This window comes from Crassostrea angulata, chromosome 8 (genome assembly GCF_025612915.1).
Source record: "Crassostrea angulata isolate pt1a10 chromosome 8, ASM2561291v2, whole genome shotgun sequence".
In the NCBI taxonomy this organism is placed as follows: domain Eukaryota; kingdom Metazoa; phylum Mollusca; class Bivalvia; order Ostreida; family Ostreidae; genus Magallana; species Magallana angulata.
Window position 1 is genome coordinate 25,963,126 of NC_069118.1, and position 17,116 is coordinate 25,980,241.

The 17,116-nt window shown below is 32.1% G+C and overlaps 1 protein-coding gene across 1 annotated transcript in view; it reads left to right on the plus strand.

Annotated features, from left to right (window-relative positions):
• The window catches only part of LOC128157750 (serine-rich adhesin for platelets-like), a 56,308-nt gene that overhangs the window by 6,720 nt on the left and 32,472 nt on the right, over positions 1-17,116 (plus strand). The window contains exons 6-28 of the mRNA XM_052820360.1: positions 658-813; positions 1,626-1,760; positions 2,161-2,279; positions 2,680-2,841; positions 3,766-3,954; positions 4,817-5,073; positions 5,698-6,051; positions 6,206-6,366; positions 6,559-6,798; positions 8,156-8,368; positions 8,605-8,715; positions 8,982-9,284; positions 9,549-9,829; positions 10,109-10,352; positions 10,586-10,711; positions 10,931-11,059; positions 11,355-11,477; positions 12,700-12,822; positions 13,903-14,040; positions 14,488-14,616; positions 15,070-15,192; positions 16,000-16,128; positions 16,881-17,000. Of these exons, the coding sequence (XP_052676320.1) occupies positions 658-813; positions 1,626-1,760; positions 2,161-2,279; positions 2,680-2,841; positions 3,766-3,954; positions 4,817-5,073; positions 5,698-6,051; positions 6,206-6,366; positions 6,559-6,798; positions 8,156-8,368; positions 8,605-8,715; positions 8,982-9,284; positions 9,549-9,829; positions 10,109-10,352; positions 10,586-10,711; positions 10,931-11,059; positions 11,355-11,477; positions 12,700-12,822; positions 13,903-14,040; positions 14,488-14,616; positions 15,070-15,192; positions 16,000-16,128; positions 16,881-17,000 (4,065 nt within the window). The remainder of the gene's footprint in view (positions 1-657; positions 814-1,625; positions 1,761-2,160; positions 2,280-2,679; positions 2,842-3,765; positions 3,955-4,816; positions 5,074-5,697; positions 6,052-6,205; positions 6,367-6,558; positions 6,799-8,155; positions 8,369-8,604; positions 8,716-8,981; positions 9,285-9,548; positions 9,830-10,108; positions 10,353-10,585; positions 10,712-10,930; positions 11,060-11,354; positions 11,478-12,699; positions 12,823-13,902; positions 14,041-14,487; positions 14,617-15,069; positions 15,193-15,999; positions 16,129-16,880; positions 17,001-17,116) is intronic.

Below are 17,116 nucleotides of genomic sequence, written 5' to 3' on the forward strand. Positions count from 1 at the left end.
CTTGCTATGAAAGGAAACACAGTTTATGTTTAATTTAAAGGAAAAAGGTGTAGTCTGTTTTATTTGTGGTCACCAATTTTTGAGAATTATATTTGTATGAACGTCAATAAATGAGAAATGTTTTTCATAATTCAGTTGTGAGCTGTATTTTGCAACAAATCCTCAAAACTGATTAAGCACCCAATATGATATAATGTTACGCAACTATATAAAATCATCTATAACATAGATCTATTTTCTCATAAAGACAAGTATTTAATACTGTGAGTTTGATCTTAATCATCATTTTCCATGCTTACCAAATGTAATTTCTAAATTCTATAGTGTATGTAAATCCGTTAAACCTTTATTTACCAAACATGGAAAAAAGTCGAAAAAATCAATCAGATTGTGGCTTCAAACAGATTATGGGCATTCTATTACCGATGTTTTAAATGCTATGATTTTTTATATTTTTGTATTTTTCAATTCTCCTGTCTCATTTGGTTTTAAATGTATTTTCACATTGTCATTTGTATGATAAGAGAACCTATTGTAGTAAGTCTCGATGGTTTCACAAAAGACATTATATTTTTTTTTTACTGCATGACCTTTTGCAATAAAATAAAAAAAATGCATAGCTAAACCTACAGCATCTTTTTTGTTATTGCTTTGCAGATGAAAACGAATGTAATAGGGTAATCAATGACTGCAAAGACCTCAACACAAAGACCCTGAAACAAGGCGTGGCGAGTTGCAAAGACACGGTTGGAAGTTATGACTGCGTTTGTGCTAGTGGATTCACATATAACAGTACATCTAGAGTGTGTACTGGTGAGTTTATATAACAATATACAAGAAATATTCGCCCCGCTTTATTTCCGCTATTTTCGCCCTCATTGTTAGTGAGCGAATTTTAAGACCAGGGCATATTCATATGTCTTAAGTTATCTTTATATTGTATCGTTACTGTGTCTGGGCAAATTCAAGACCAGGCGACACTGTTTGAAAGTGTAGAAGGAGGAAATCATGTGGGCCAAAATAATCCTGTATTTATTATGACTAATAGACTGTGCTTTATCAGAGACATATTGACGGAAAAGTCAATCTCAGCTCACATATTGCAGAACAAATAAAGGTATAGGTATTGTAACTACACAGTTCTAGTGCGTGTTATTACGTCTTTATATCATAATTGGTAAGTATTCTAATTATTTATGGATAGATATTTATAAACTTTATCGGATTTTTTTTTATTTGTGCCTAAAAATTAAGAAATGTATAGTTTTCGGGACATATACGGGTTACACAAACGTGATTGGTCTTTTCCATAAACTTTTGAATCTCGTTGATATATGTAAACATATCTTCTTTTGTTATTATCGTTTAACGGGCGAACATACAATAATATGGAAGAAGCTATTCCCTATATCAGATGCGGATGATATTGTTTAAAAACCCTTGAAATAATCATTTAAGAATTAAAAAAAAAACATTGATCATTTGAATGCCCCTCCCGTAATTACAATGGAATCGAATGTTTTTGTGCACAAAGAACGTGAATTTGTACAAATATAAATTGCGTGGAATTACATGTTGCCTTTTCTGAGTGTATAATAAAGCAAATGACAACTGGTGTTTTACAGACGTTGACGAGTGCAGCACAGGTGCCCACAACTGTGACATCACCTCTCGAGCTACCTGTACGAACACACCTGGCAGTTTCACCTGCAGGTGTCTCGCTGGCTACCAAGGTGCTGGTACAACAGGAACGTGCAAAGGTTTGTTAGTTTGACACGTGCAAGGCACCATTTAATAAGTTAACGGATTGTAAATCAATTTGGGTTTCAAATTGATTGTTTTGATTTTTTTTATTTTGATGATTTTGATTCTATACTGTAATTCCTAAAATTAATTTTCTGAGATATTTGGTCAAAGAAGAATTTCGTACAAATTTTACTTGGCTGCACGCTAATACAGTGTTCTTTTATTATTATTTAATTCTTATTGGGGGGGGGGGGCTAAAAATTGTTTATCATCATTTTGCTTTTTAAAATGGGAACAAGTACATGTTAAAGAAATTATATCAAGAAATAATAGCTGCTTCGTCAAATTCTCACATCATTACATTATTCAGGTTTTTTTTCCCATTTTTTTTCTAATATTTATGATATATTTCAGAAAATCGGCTGTTGAGTTTCACAGGACACTCCAAACTGTCTTCGTCTGCTATATACTCTGATTATTTAGCACCGAATTTTGCGATGAAAGTAGGGGGTTTCCTATACCCTTCATTTTATGTAAGTTTTTGATATCATATCCCTAAAATCAACACCCTGCTTATAATTGAAAATTTTATATACACATTCACAATGTTGTTCAAGAAATGAATGTTATAAAATAATCCTGTTGGGAGCTTATTTTTTTAAATAGAGAAATAAAGCAGACTTGCAAATAGAATTAATCTGAATATTTTACAGAATTTTCACAAACGCTCCTTAAAAATCGCCGCAAAAATGTTATCGAACTTTATTCTTAAAGTCACAAATTCAGAGATCGCAAAATAATGACCATTACTTTATATTGTTATTAAAACACTATATAGAAATATATATTTAAAAAAATATTTACAATTCTCTGATACGAGATGTTTCTATGATTTGGTAATACAATGTAGTGTTATAATTCATTTGTTTCCAGTTCACCAGGGGAGGTTTGATCCTTTTCACTACAGTGACCAGTGACACTAAGAGCTCAGGGGTGAGACGTCCCTTCACCAACCCCTCCAAGTTTGCTTTGGACCCTTCTTTCCAGGAAAAGGCCGCTTTTGCTCCCTGGTGGTCCAACCTTATCACGGGCACTGTAAGTCATTAGATATATTGTCACATCTTAGAAACATTTTAACAGGAACTTGGACTTTGGGTAGTTGTATCAAACAGCTTTGTTATATAGGTCTGTGTATTTCATTGCTTGGCCACTTAGTTTTGGGGGTTTTTTCTCTCTCAAATAAACAAGATCTTTGTATATTTCAATTGAAATCAGCGTCATTCATTTTAACTTGTTTTGATGCAAGAAAAATATTGTAAGATCCTAGCAAAAGTTCAAAATCTTGATAAAAAGGTTCTAATTTCAAATGATATCACCATCTTTAAACATATCCAAAAAAAACCCATTATATTTGCATTTCACTAAGCATTTATATATTACACTCTTGTCAAGGTCAGCAAAACAACTATGAAACGACTAACCAAGGGGTGCAACTCAACTGATAATTCAATTCAACAACTCAACTCAACAACTCAACAATTACGTTACTTGGTGACGTCTACAATACAATTGTAGATTGTATTGTAGACGTCACCAAGTAACGTAATTGTTATATTAAAAACATCTGAAGATTGAATGAAAGCGCTAACGTTTTACTCTGTGTTTTCTTTCGTTTTTCAAATTTAATATATATATATATATATATATATATATATATATATATATATATATATATATATATATATATATATATATTGAATGAAAGTTGTTTTTTACAAAAATATTACAAGATTATCAAAGATATCTGAAAAATTTAGAAATTGAATATTGCTTAATTTTTAAATACTTTAGAACACAATATTATTTATTATAATCTACCTCATTTAAAACAACAAACATAAATTGCTAATTCACACTACGTGACGTTGATAAAGGCACATTAAGGCCGAATTTTCATTGTTGGTAATCTGTGTAACATTTTCTTAGTGAGATATTGATAATATTATCTTATTCTGGCAGGATGCAAAAAGTGGAGTTTATTACAAGGAATATTCCTCAGATGTTCCGAGCGAAAACACTGTAATACAGGGAGAGAAGAGAGATTTCTCTAGCAACTACGCCGGATTCAGTATGTCCTCTCCTAAGTATATGATCATTATAACATGGAACAAAATGGAACTCAGCAAAAATCCGAGAGCCAATGCCGAGGTGAGGACTAAATAGTTGGATTTTTTTTCAAAGGATAAAGGAGTCCATTTTATACCCCTTCTCCGGAAAAAAATTAAGAAATTACATGGTTTATCTTTTATCTTTTACATTTGTTTTACCGATTTTTTTTCAATGATATCGGTTTTTAATTACAAATGTTATAAATTAAATTTGGTTTAAATTTAACCAATAATAATAAGACCATATAAACTACAATAATTACATTTTCCAGTGAATCAGCTGTGAAAACACTACGGGTCGATTTTGTAAAGTATAGTTCAATACATTTCATCAATGACTTTAAATATTTAATCGTACCACTACAATTGCTGAAAATTATATATATAAGTAATAAGGAACCATTCTTTGAATATTATGAGGTGATCAAATACGGTCGCGGTTGATTAAACCTATAAGCCCTTCGCGCTTTATTGTATTTGATCACACTCAACCGTATTTAATCACCTCATAATTCGTTTTAATCATAAAAATTTAAATACAACGTTGAAAACTAAAACTATTTTCGTGTAAAATATTAAGATTCTCTTTAAATTTGTTATGCTAAAAAAATAACTGACAGGGATAAACTTTTTCATAATTTTTTTATAATGTCAATATGGACAAAGGACTCATTATCTAAATGCATGCTAAAACTTAGTGGATTTGTCAAAAAAGAGAGAATTTAGTGCTGTAAGTAAAAAGTGATATATGAGGTAACCTTTTCTTCCCCTCTCCTTATTTAGAGGTGTATATGTAGGAACGTTAACTATTGTCAGTATCAAACGAACTTCCTTTTTTCAGGCTGAAAATTGCTAGCAGAGCCTTGATTAAAAATAAGTTGTTTTTTTTTTTACATTTGCAGACTGTGACCCTCCAACTTGTCATGATAACCGACTATGAGAACACCTATGTCAAGGTCATTTACAACGACAGAGAAATGACTTGGGACGTCCTCAACTCAGTGGGCAACTACCCCGTTAGGATTGGAGTTCTGAAACAAAACGAAACTGCCGAAGAGTATCCCCAGTCCTACTTGAACCTTATTTCAAGTCCGCAGGATAAGAGCAAGATAGAGAAGATTGACGAAGTCATTCCCACAGGCCTAACAGGGGATGTCTCGTGAGTGTATTAGAGTTTGTTATATGGTTACATGCACTGACAGTGTGTTGAATATCATCTTCAGTCCGATTCCTAAAAGGTTGAAGACGTTTCAAGTGTTGTGATTGATCAATCATAGGTACTATCTACGAATTTACTAGTATATGAGAGATTTGTACTCTGCCTATTTCAATATTCATAAAAGCAATTATGGTTTTTTCCTTCTCAGAAAACTTAAGTGACTAATTGCTATCTTTCTTTGTCTGTCGTTGTACGTCGGTCGTTAACTTTTGTAGTTTTCAGCTTTAATTCCCTTTATTCATAATTGTATTCACCACCACCCCCCAATCAGCGGTAGGGAGAGGGCATACGCTTTGGATAAATGTACGGACATTTTTTTCACAAATTTCCGTTCTTAAGCATGCTATCAAAATCTGCAATATTACCAGCATAATGTACAAAAAGGACTCCGAGTTTAGAACTTTTTTTATAGAAATGCAAAAGATCTATGGGTCTCTCATCAATAAACAAACAGAAATAAAGATACTATATACTATATAGCAATTTAAATAATGAATTTTAACACAACATATATATAAGATGCAACTGACATTATATACTGAAGTTTGACGTTATAAATTACAGATGGAAAAGGAAAGGGTTTTCATATTATAAGATTTCTGGATCAGGGGGGATTTCCTCTCACCCTGGCTTACAGTGTAGTTCCTTCCTTACTACTAAAAGATCCCAGCTCAGCAATCCATTGTTCTCCGTTAAGACAGATGAAGTCAGCAAATGCCCACCAAGTCTTTTGCAAAAGACTGACTCTTTGGTGGCATTCTCAGCTGCAGGAATTCCTAGCTCCATTATATGTTTTGGCAAAAGAAGTGCTTTGTCTAGCACAGCCAAGGATGAACGAACCCCACGTTGCTGTTATGACAGAAGTAACAAAGGTCTTATCATGGAAGCTACTATTGCTAAAGGATTTAACACGTACATGTATGTACAGAAGACTAAACTATTATATCGATTTCAGAACTAAAAAATATAAGGTTTATTTTACTATACCTACTTATATTTAAACGTTGCTGTCAGAGTGTTAGCCAGAGCAAATATTAAATTTTAAGTACTTACATTCAAAATATCTTTAAAGGATTCGCAAGCCAAGTTCTGCTATTCAAACATCAGCAGATCAAGCATTCGACACATGCTGCAATGCTGAAAATAGTTATGCTTCAAAGTCAGACCAATGCAGTGAATATCTAAATGTTCTACCTGTGTGCTCCTCTGAGAACTTTATAGCCAGTGGAGCAGGTAAGGTATTTTTTCGGAGAGAGATGAAACTTTTAATTTTTGTTCCATGATTTCAGCTGTCTCCTTTCTTAGTTCTTATTAAATTTTGTATAGTACAAAACATATTCAGAAAAGAAAAATAAAAGAATGGTTTATAAAAGCATTCTTCATGATGATTTATGGTATATATTAATTTTTGTCTATGTTTATCAGGTGGCGCTTTGGGAGATCCCCATTTGACCTCCCTTGATGGTTTGTCATTTACCTTCAATGGCCATGGAGAGTTTGTATTGTTGAAAGCAACTAATGTCGAAGTTCAAGGCCGATTTTCACCTCAGCGAAACGCTGCTGGAGTAAAGAGTGCAACTTTCATCAGTGGAATTGCTGGCCAACAGTCAAACCCTGCAAGTGCTAAAGTGGAATTCAGATTGGATGCTAATAGCAATGATACAGGTATTGAGACAATATTTTGAATTTTAATTATACTATAATGCGCATTAAAAAAATGTGTATCCGTTTTAAACTTTAAGAACTATAATATTAAAATTGCCCACACACTTTGAAACAATACTGGGGGATCATTAGATTTCATGGTGGCTCAATTTTTGCGGTATTCGTGGTTAGCCTTCCCCCACGAATTTACATCCTCAACGAAAACAGATTTTGAAAAAGTAATTATTCTTACTAAAATTGAAAAAAAACGACCAATCCACGAAATTATATCCCCACGAATAAGCAAAAATTACCCAAAATCCACAAAAATTAACCCCCACTAATCTAAATGATTTCACAGTATAAATAATAATCAGTGTGTCATTTTTTTGATATTATTATTTAAAGAGTTTTTGAAATAATTCCACAAAATATTTGTGATGGAATTTTTTCTTTTTATTTTTAGTGCACACAAAAAAATAATAATAATAAAAATCAAGATCCTTCCAATTTCACTTCTTCTACATCAAATTTATGTGTTTTCTCTATGATTTGTCATTTCATCTATTTTGATTTATGTGTTGTATAAAACGTGTTGCAAAAAATGTTTTCTGAATCTGATTTATTATTTTTTTTTGTTAATTTTGAACGAAACATATTGTCATTGAGCAAATAAAAAACAAATCTTTGGTGATTCGAAACACATATATAAACTTGGAACTTTGGGTTTTCCTTCTTAAACATCCTCTGAAACATTATTTCAGTTCGAGATTCATAATAGATACTTAATAGTTTAAAACATTAAACAGAAAAGATGTATGTTCACTTTGTAAATTATAGTTCTTTTGATTGGGTACTATATAAATCAATGTTCAAACTTCAGATTCAAATCTGTCAATAGCCTTTATGTACTATTAAAGAATATATAAAAACCAATTACATGTATATGTTTTAACAAATGAGGTTAGTGGGGCGTTATATTAAAATAAGAATCTGCTTATAAAATTGCATACTCTCATTTCATTGACTTATCTTTATATGAACTGCTTGAGTATGTGTAATATTTTCCAAAAATGTTGATCATTGCGTTTCACTTCAAACTATTGTTTTCAGTATATGTGTTACATTAAAAGATTAAAATCAATGTCTTCCAAACTTATCTATGACAATCTAGATAATTATAGATAAGTTTAAAATCTTTGATTTTAAACTTTTTATGTAACACATGGCAAACGTTACTACAGCTAGTCAAAATGTAAGATATGCTCATCTATCCCCATAGCAGATATTTTTTTTTAAATATTAAGATAATTGAATGGCAGAGTCAGATGCATTTGGGTTATACATGTAACTCGAACTCAATTCGTTTTATCAACAGAAATCCTCATAAACGGAGTGCTCCAAAATGTGGACTTATCATCAGGAGCAGCGGACTTTTTGGAGGTTACAGTGACGAAAGAAACCGATAGCAAAGGTGTATCTACATGGAAGATGATCTTTTCTGGAGGATTAACAGCTGGTGTACAGCTGACAAATAAAATGTTCCAGCTTGTGATCTCGGCTTCGGCAAGCTACCGTACACAGTTTGAAGGTAATGGTGTTCAATTGCCTTGTTTTCTGCAACTCTGGGAATTATTCCAACTGGAAAAGCAAATGAAAATTCTTAGCCAACCACTTTGAATTAAGGAGATTGGGTGGTCAACAAATTAGCTGCAGATCTTCTAAATATGAAATTCAAACCCAACTGAGCTAAAACTTGTTTTATAACTAAGCGTTATTGCTTGTTTTATGACTAAGCATTAAAATACATTTTTTTTTTCATGAAAGGTTTACTTGGAAATTTCGATGGCAATTCAACAAATGATTTTAAAGCACCAAACGGGGATATAACACCGTCGAACTCTGTTGAGAGTGTTATCTACACTTTTGGAAAACTGTGTAAGCTCGTTTTCAAAGCAGCAAGTGTACACACCTGATAATATATTTGTTGTGAAATTTAACCTTTGATTTAATGAAGTTTGTAAAATTATAATTAGCTTAATTTGAGAGAAAAAAAAACAGTTTCTATTTTTTTTTTCAAACGAATATCGATGCTTCTTCAATAATGTTAGAATTTGTAGCTATTCACCTGAAAAAAAAGTAGAAATAAGATACATGATTAAAGCCAAAGTAAGCAGTTTACATTCAAAACGATGTTTTTGCAGGGCAAAACACTGAGAACAATACTTTGTTTACGTATGGAGGCAGTGCAAGTAATGCTAACTGGACCAGTCACATAGACACATCGTATACACCTGTGTTTTTCAATGCTAATTTGACCGTCATGTTTCCCGATCCATCCAAACGATCTACAGCCATTTCTACGTGTAACAGTGGTAAAAGCACTGATTCTGATCCAGAAAAGCGCAAGGAATGTTACTTTGACTTTAAGGTCACAGAAAATGCTGCCCTTGCCGCTTCCACCTCCGATACCAAAACGGCGCTGGCTGAAACACAGTCTGCTCTTGGTTAGTTGAGATCATTGTAAAAGTGAAAAAGAATGTTTTAATTTCCAGCTAGAGCTTTGCATATCCTTAAGGCTTAATATTTTTATTGGTTTATATAACTCATAATTGAAAAATATCTTGCAAATTACATTCATTCCCTGAACAATAAAATAACACAAATATCTTTTTAAGTGAACGGAATATGAAAGTAATTTTTCTAAAGCTAAAGTGTACAATTTTCCCTCTACCGGTAATTAAGAAAACGGTTTTTATCTGCCTTTTCAGCAAATTATCCACCAGAAATCAAGAACGGGAATGTGACCATTGAAGTCACTGTGGGTGGAAACTACTCCCTTGTGCTGAATGCTGTGGATGAAAATGAAGGAGATACAATTTTTTTCTTGCTAAATAGCGATGCTCCTTCTGGAGTTACCGTCAACAATGCCACAAAAACTCTAACCTGGGTTGGAGTTCCGGACAGTAATTCAATGAGTATCAAGATCACTGTGTCCGACGGAAAAGCCCAGTCTCTGTGGACACCAAAGATCAAACTTTGTAAATGCAAGGTAAGTTGATTGTTTTATGTGTAGACAATATCAATCCACATAGTCGATACATTAATAAAAAATCATGCAACAGTCAAGTTTTTCCCATTTCATAAATCACTCATTATATTTGCGAAGTGTAATGTACTAAATATATAGATAAAACTAATACTTTTGAAAGTATTTTCAAACAACACCCGAAGTACTTAATTTTTAAAGCTTCTGAAATTGGTTGTGACTTATGTTAAAATATGCGTAGTAGAGAGATATATTATGCTCGAGTAAAAATAAATTCTTCAGAATGGTGCTACATGTGGGTTTGGCGTGGAGAGCAGTGAGCAGTTCTTTATTGTCCCTTGTACCTGTGTGAAAGGATATGACGGTACCTACTGTGAGAATGATGAGGATGGGTGCGCTTCTAGACCGTGCTGGCCCGGGGTGGACTGTACTGATGTTCTTGCTAGGGACCTCAGTACGACTCCTGCAGGATTTACCTGTGGATCGTGTCCATCTCATCTTGATGGAGATGGAATCACTTGCTCGGGTATCTATATCTAAATAATAATTGAAAATAGAAAAAAAAACTTTATCAATAAACCTTCTTTTATCTGTGACTTTAATGAAGTAGACAGCAGTTGTAATTCACTTTTACACACCAAATGTAAGGAAAATTGAGAAATTATTTTTTATGCGATATCATTTGGAAGAAATATCGACGATTTAAAAGAAAAAGCTTAAACAATTTCATTATCTGTAAATCTCCAATTTAATTCGTAGACAAAGATGAGTGTGTTGTCAATAAACCTCCGCCTTGTCAACAGAAATGTACAAACATTGCTAACGGATACACGTGTTCTTGTAACGCTGGCTATGTACTGGGAAGTGATTTAAGCAGCTGTGTTGGTGAGTCTACCTCACTTTTATTCTCTTTCTGATGTTTATTCTTACCTCGTATGTACTCAATATTATTATCCTTTCGTTTTGATGTCCATTCTGAGTTACTTAAATATGGTATCTTTCAAGCCTCTTTTTTGGAGGGTGCAACGATAATGAAAACTTTTACATGTTAGAGTATGTTTTCTTAACTTTGCCCACGGTTGAACATTGGATATTTTTTTGCAGATAACGATGAATGTCAGCTTAAAACAGACAACTGTGATAAAGCGACCACAACCTGTACCAATACCGTCGGTTCATTCACTTGTGAATGCAAAAAGGGTTACACTAGGGAGTCCGCAACTCAGTGCACTGGTACGGAAAAGGTTTTCACGCTATCATTTAATTTACCAAAAAAACTTTTAAGCAATTAAGTGAACTAGTTCAAAACTTCTTTGTTTGAACTGTTTTGTAATCATCTTCTTTTTGAAAAAAGATATAAAACGCACAAAAATACTTCTTTTTGAGTGTACAACAATCAAACTATATTAAGTTAAAAAAAACCTTACAGATTAATTTTCATTTCTTAGAATTAACGTGCAACATTTAATAAAAACTCATCTACTGTAAAGCGTGCTTTTTGATCAGTGTTTCTTACCTCCCTTTTCAGATATCAATGAATGTGATAAAAATCCTTGCCCTGCAAACTCAAGATGTCAGAACACAGTGGGCAGTTACACGTGTACATGTAACTATGGTTACCAGCTAAATACACAGTCCAATCAGTGCGAAGGTTTGTATTTTTTTCACACTTTGACGACTTTTTCGTTTTAATTACTCTCGGTGCACAAGATTAAATTCCACACCAGAAGTATGATATTAAATTGATTGTTAGAATAAAAAAAATCTACTATACAAAACAAATACATGTAAAATAAAAGGGGAAATGTTTGCACAACTAATTCTGCAAATTAAATTTTTAAAAAATACATTCAAAAGATAAATTTTTAGTTTGAATACAGGTTTCAAATCTGCTCTCTAGGCCGTGCGGCCGATCACTTGAATGTATCAAACAGAAGTGTCGATAACCGACTTTATAGCCGAATACGTGTATGAGATCATGCATCGGGCAAAAGTTTGCAAAAACATATAAATGTACATCATTTAGCGTGTTTGGAAACGGAAAAAGGACAATCCAAAATACAGAATAATAATTAAACAGTTCATCATTTAAATTAAGTACACGAAGAAGGTCCATTCCCTACTCCTCATCTTTTCTTTCCAAACATACACTGAGTAATATTTAATAAACTGGAGTAACAAACTCCAAAATCTCGATAATATAAACCATTTTTTGGATATGGCGTAAGCAAATATTTTTTTTGTACCAGATACATGTAAGATATCCTTTTAAAAAGAGATCCCTTTTTAAGGAAAAAATTTGCTGCATTTTAGTTGTTCATAAAGAAGCATGGTCACGATTTTGGTTAAGAAAATGTTTCCCATTTTTAATGTTTACAAGGCTTCAGTCAGGCATTTCTTATAATTAATCAAACTATGAGTATAAGTTTAAAGTAAGATACACAGCACAAAATTCTTTGATATGTAAACAACGCTTTTGTTTACATTTTGAATGTTGAAGTGACAATTTTAGTTTTAGAACTAAAATAAATGTGATAAAAGTTATTATTTGTAGTATTTGATTTAACAAAATTAGCAGCCTTAAATTCAACTTGAACAAGAACTTTTATTGAACCAATGAAAAAAGAGGAAACAAGACTTATTTACATACCAAAGAATTGTGAACTTTGTATCTTGCTCCTAACTTTACAACTCAACATTCAAATTTTCAAAGGTTCATTGTGTCTGCTAATAATTATGAAAACACTAAACAAACAAAACTGCTGGTAAACCTTTGCAAAATTCAAATTCACTGTGTCCTGAAAAATTTCAACATACGTAATTTGTGTGTGTTTATTTTGTATTTTGTATTTCATTTCAATTATGCTTTGTAGATAAGGATGAATGTGCAGGATCCAACAATTGTCAACAAAGGTGTATTGATGGTGTGGGTACTTACACTTGTGGCTGTAATACTGGATATCGCCTGAACGAAACTGACCTTATTAGTTGTTTGCGTAAGTCTCAAATTTTCTTTCTTGGCTGAATTTATATACTGTATTCTAGGAAATATTCGCCCCCGTTTTAATTTTTGCCCTTTGGACCTCGTTGTCAACGGGCGAATTAGGTACTGGGCGAATTACAATGTTCCAAGTTATTTCTTTAAATTAGTACAAAAGCAGTCTGGACGAATTCAAGACGGGGCGAAAGTGTAGAGGGGCGCAAATAACACGGGGCGAAGATAACCCTGTAATATATAGTACTTTTGATTTTGTCATATTTAAATACAAAATCTCCTTATAATAAGAGTTTCATCGATTCATGAATAAACGTTCAAATCTCAAATATACGATAAACATAGTTTCACAATTTATATAATGTCAACTACAGTCTACAGACCAATAACCATATAGCTATTTCATTGTAAACTATAGTTTACGTTCGTAAAATTATACCTAACAGTTGTAAGGTATACATTACGAATAATAATCTAGCTTTAATATCTTCAAATAAACGATGACACCATACAACTTGTTTGCTAAGATTGTATATTCACATCCAAAACTTATAATTCACGTTTATTAACTATATACTAGTAGTATAGTTGGGAGCTGTAACTATGTTAAATGGGCAATGTGAATTATGGGATTTTAGAAGAAAAAAAAGGTTCAGTGTTTTTATAAGGAATCATTCATTACTTTTTCTTTATTATATGAGAGTAAAATGAATCTAATGAAATTTACAACGTGTTAATCTGATGTTTTGTTTCAAACTAGAACTACGGAATAAACAGTTTTATGATTGAGTATTATATGTATACGAAAGAAAAGGCTCTGTCTCTTGTAATCTATGAACGCGTGTTAATATTTGTACAAAATCAGTTGTGTAGTGGGTTATAATAAATTTTTATTGAAGCCTTTAAATTTTGAATAAAAGAATTTTATTCCATTTTCTTCTGCCATTAAAACTAAAAATTTTATTTTTCGCTAAATAAATTTCACATACAAAGTTGCGGTTCAAGTCAACTTAAAAAAACGTGTTTTCTCATGTGAAGATATTGTCAGAGGTCAGGTTTAATACATAAGCTTTTTTTTCAGCTGAAAACGAGTGTACTGCTCAACAAAAGGCGACTTGTGATGGCGGTAACCCTCGAACGTCCTGTGCTGTGCTGAAAGGTGACGTCTATTGCACCTGTCCCTCGGGGTTTGCCCTAAATGCAACAAAATATTGCATCGGTAAGATTGTTTCATTACACTGATTTCTCTAAATTAAGAGCATACACTATGATTGTGTTTAATGTTGCCATTGAAGCTTTTTCTCTTCTGGTTATTTAGTTTTATTTACAGTACACAACCTGTCATTGAGTCAACTAAAATGTGACTGATTTAAATATCTCTGCCAATAAGTCACCTTTCTTACCCTTTAGTTAATATTCAGTTGAATGAATGGCATGACTGTTTCCTCTGTAAAAAAAAGCAAACTTTATGGTTGTTGATTGATCATTGTAATCTATTTTAGTAACGCAAGAATACAATGTGATAATATATTAAATCATTGCTAATTTGAACGATAAGCTACTTACTTTATATGTATTAAAGCATGATACAAACATGTAACAACACTTTGATGTTGTTCACGAAGTATTAATTTATTTTGAAAGACAAGAGTTGTATCAATTTCAGATATTGACGAATGCGCTACCAACGTCGATATCTGTGTCGACTCAAAAAGTGACTGCGTGAACAAAGAGGGAGGCTATAGATGTCAGTGTAAAGCTGGCTACAAAAACCAGGGAGACTTTGCTTGTGCAGGTACGGAGTATTTGTTGCAGCCAGTTCATTAAATCAAATACCGGTATATTAGTTCCTCAACAATAACTGTTGCCAATGAGACAGCTTAAGTCTCGTTATTTACTAGATTACAGCATTTAAATGTATATGTTATTCATCTAGATTTATTTTTACAGAAAGTATATCTGTTTTTGTCAACTTGGTGTCATATTAAATTACAATGATTATTTTTTTTTTTCGAAACAGAATTTTAATCAATTTTCATTTTACTTTTACTGTAATCAAAGCAAGAGCTAAAAATCATACCGATATAAAAAGCAATGCAAGATTATCGTATTTGCCATTTTAATAAAAAAAATATGATGGACAAACTAGCTGTAGAAGATACATTTAGGGATTTGTTTTTCTTTTTTTGAAGAACATGGGGGCATTTGATTATAGAACTGACTAGTATTTTCTGTCCATGTATCGCAGATATTGATGAGTGTACGTCTGGTAACAACTGTACGAGTCCTGCTACATGTAGTAATACTGATGGAAGCTACGCTTGTGTGTGCCCCAGTGGGTATACCAAATCTGGTCAATATGGCTGCTCAGGTATGTCACACCATAACGAGATCTTCCATTTAAAGTAGATCATAATAAGGTAAGTTAGGGGCTATTTTCCATGCAAATAACAACCATAAGTTTGCTTTAATTAAAAATGATATGTAAACACAAGATGATATGGATGCTCTCTAAAAATATAACTTCAATTCACATGTCAATTTTGCACCATAAAAAGCAGAGACAAACTAAGCGATTTCTTTTGTAAAATAAATATCATTCTGATTCAATTTTTGTACATTCATAATCATCATTTCAAACGAGTTAATTTATGAACTCAAAGCAGACAAATAAGTAGATATGATACCATATGCTTATTTTTGTAAAAGGTATACAACTTATAAACTTCACACAAAGACAACTAAAAGTTTGAATTATAGGAAATCGGTTGATGGGTTCATTGAATATATAACCTTTCTGACTATCATTTGATTAATCAATAAGGTCGTGGCATTTCAAATATACATTATTTCTAATAAGATTAGTGCATTTATTTATGGTTTAAAAAGATCTGAGATTGTGCTGTATGCTTTTTTTTTTTACTAACAATCATAAAAAGTTTTAAAACCTGGCAGAAAAGTATTCATTTTGTTTCATTTCTTATATCAAAATATGTTAGACTCAAAACTACGTCAAATTGTTTCCAAATTAGTAACTCCTCATTTCACATCACATTTAGCTTTTTTTAAAGCATAGTTATAAACATTGCAACAACCTAAAACCTCTTCTCCCAATTAAAAAACTATTTACATATCAGTAAGGCCAGGAAAGATTTACAACAGAACTTGTGTTTGGCAGATATTAACGAATGTGCGTCGTCCGCCACCCATAATTGTGACAAGCAGTATGGAACCTGTAGCAATACCCCCGGTGGATATGGATGTTCCTGTAACAAAGGATTCACTGGAAATGGCTATGTTTGTGCGGGTAAGTGGCGGCTTGGAAGCTATTATTTTTCTTTCCTATAAAACGGCTGGATGGTGATGATCATTTTTAGTTCATATTAATATCCCTTTGACGAAAAGTTTCGTATAAAAATATAAAAAAAAATATTCAAATTTTGACGCCCCTTGCATATTTATTTTTTTTGTTTACTGATAGATATGTTATGGTTAAAATCATCATATATAAAATTGAAAGGCAAACTCCGTATAAAAGTATTTAAAAAATATTCAAATTTAAACCTTTGCATATATTGAATTTTCCTTTAGTTTACTAATAGATATTTTATGGTTAAAATCATCATATGTAAAATTAAAAGGCAAACTCCGTAATAAAATATATAAAAAAAAAATGTTCAAATTTTAACCCTTACATATTTGAAAATTCTCTTTCTTTATAGATAGTTAATAGATTTAAAAAAAAAAACATGTTTCAGATACTGATGGGATAACGACCACTTTTGAAAAACAAAATATTTCTAAAGTGGTTGATGTTTAAATACTGTTGTGACAATAGTGTAAAGTGCGTGCTCAATCACTATTGATATTATTTCCATTTTGATCGACATCTCAATACTGAGAGCTTTGTTTTAAATTTAGTTTTGACCACTAAATATATATTACAATATCTAAAAAATATATATTTCCCGTGAACAAGTAAATCGTTTAACCAATGCCAAATGTTCTATTTAAAAGATTTTTTTCTAGAAAAATAACATTATATTATTAATTTTACAGATTTGAATGAGTGTGCTACAAAAAACAACTGCACCCAAAAATGCTCCAACGCTATAGGAAGTTATACTTGTTCTTGTTTCGAAGGCTACACGCTAGCTGCTGACGGGCTTACGTGTAATGGTAAGTATCGGTAATATTTTAAGTAACAAATGGTTAATAGTGATTTTGTGAATCAAAGGAACTCTAAAAATCAGTTTCTACAATTTTTTTCCATCCTGTAAAAGTAAAACGTAGTA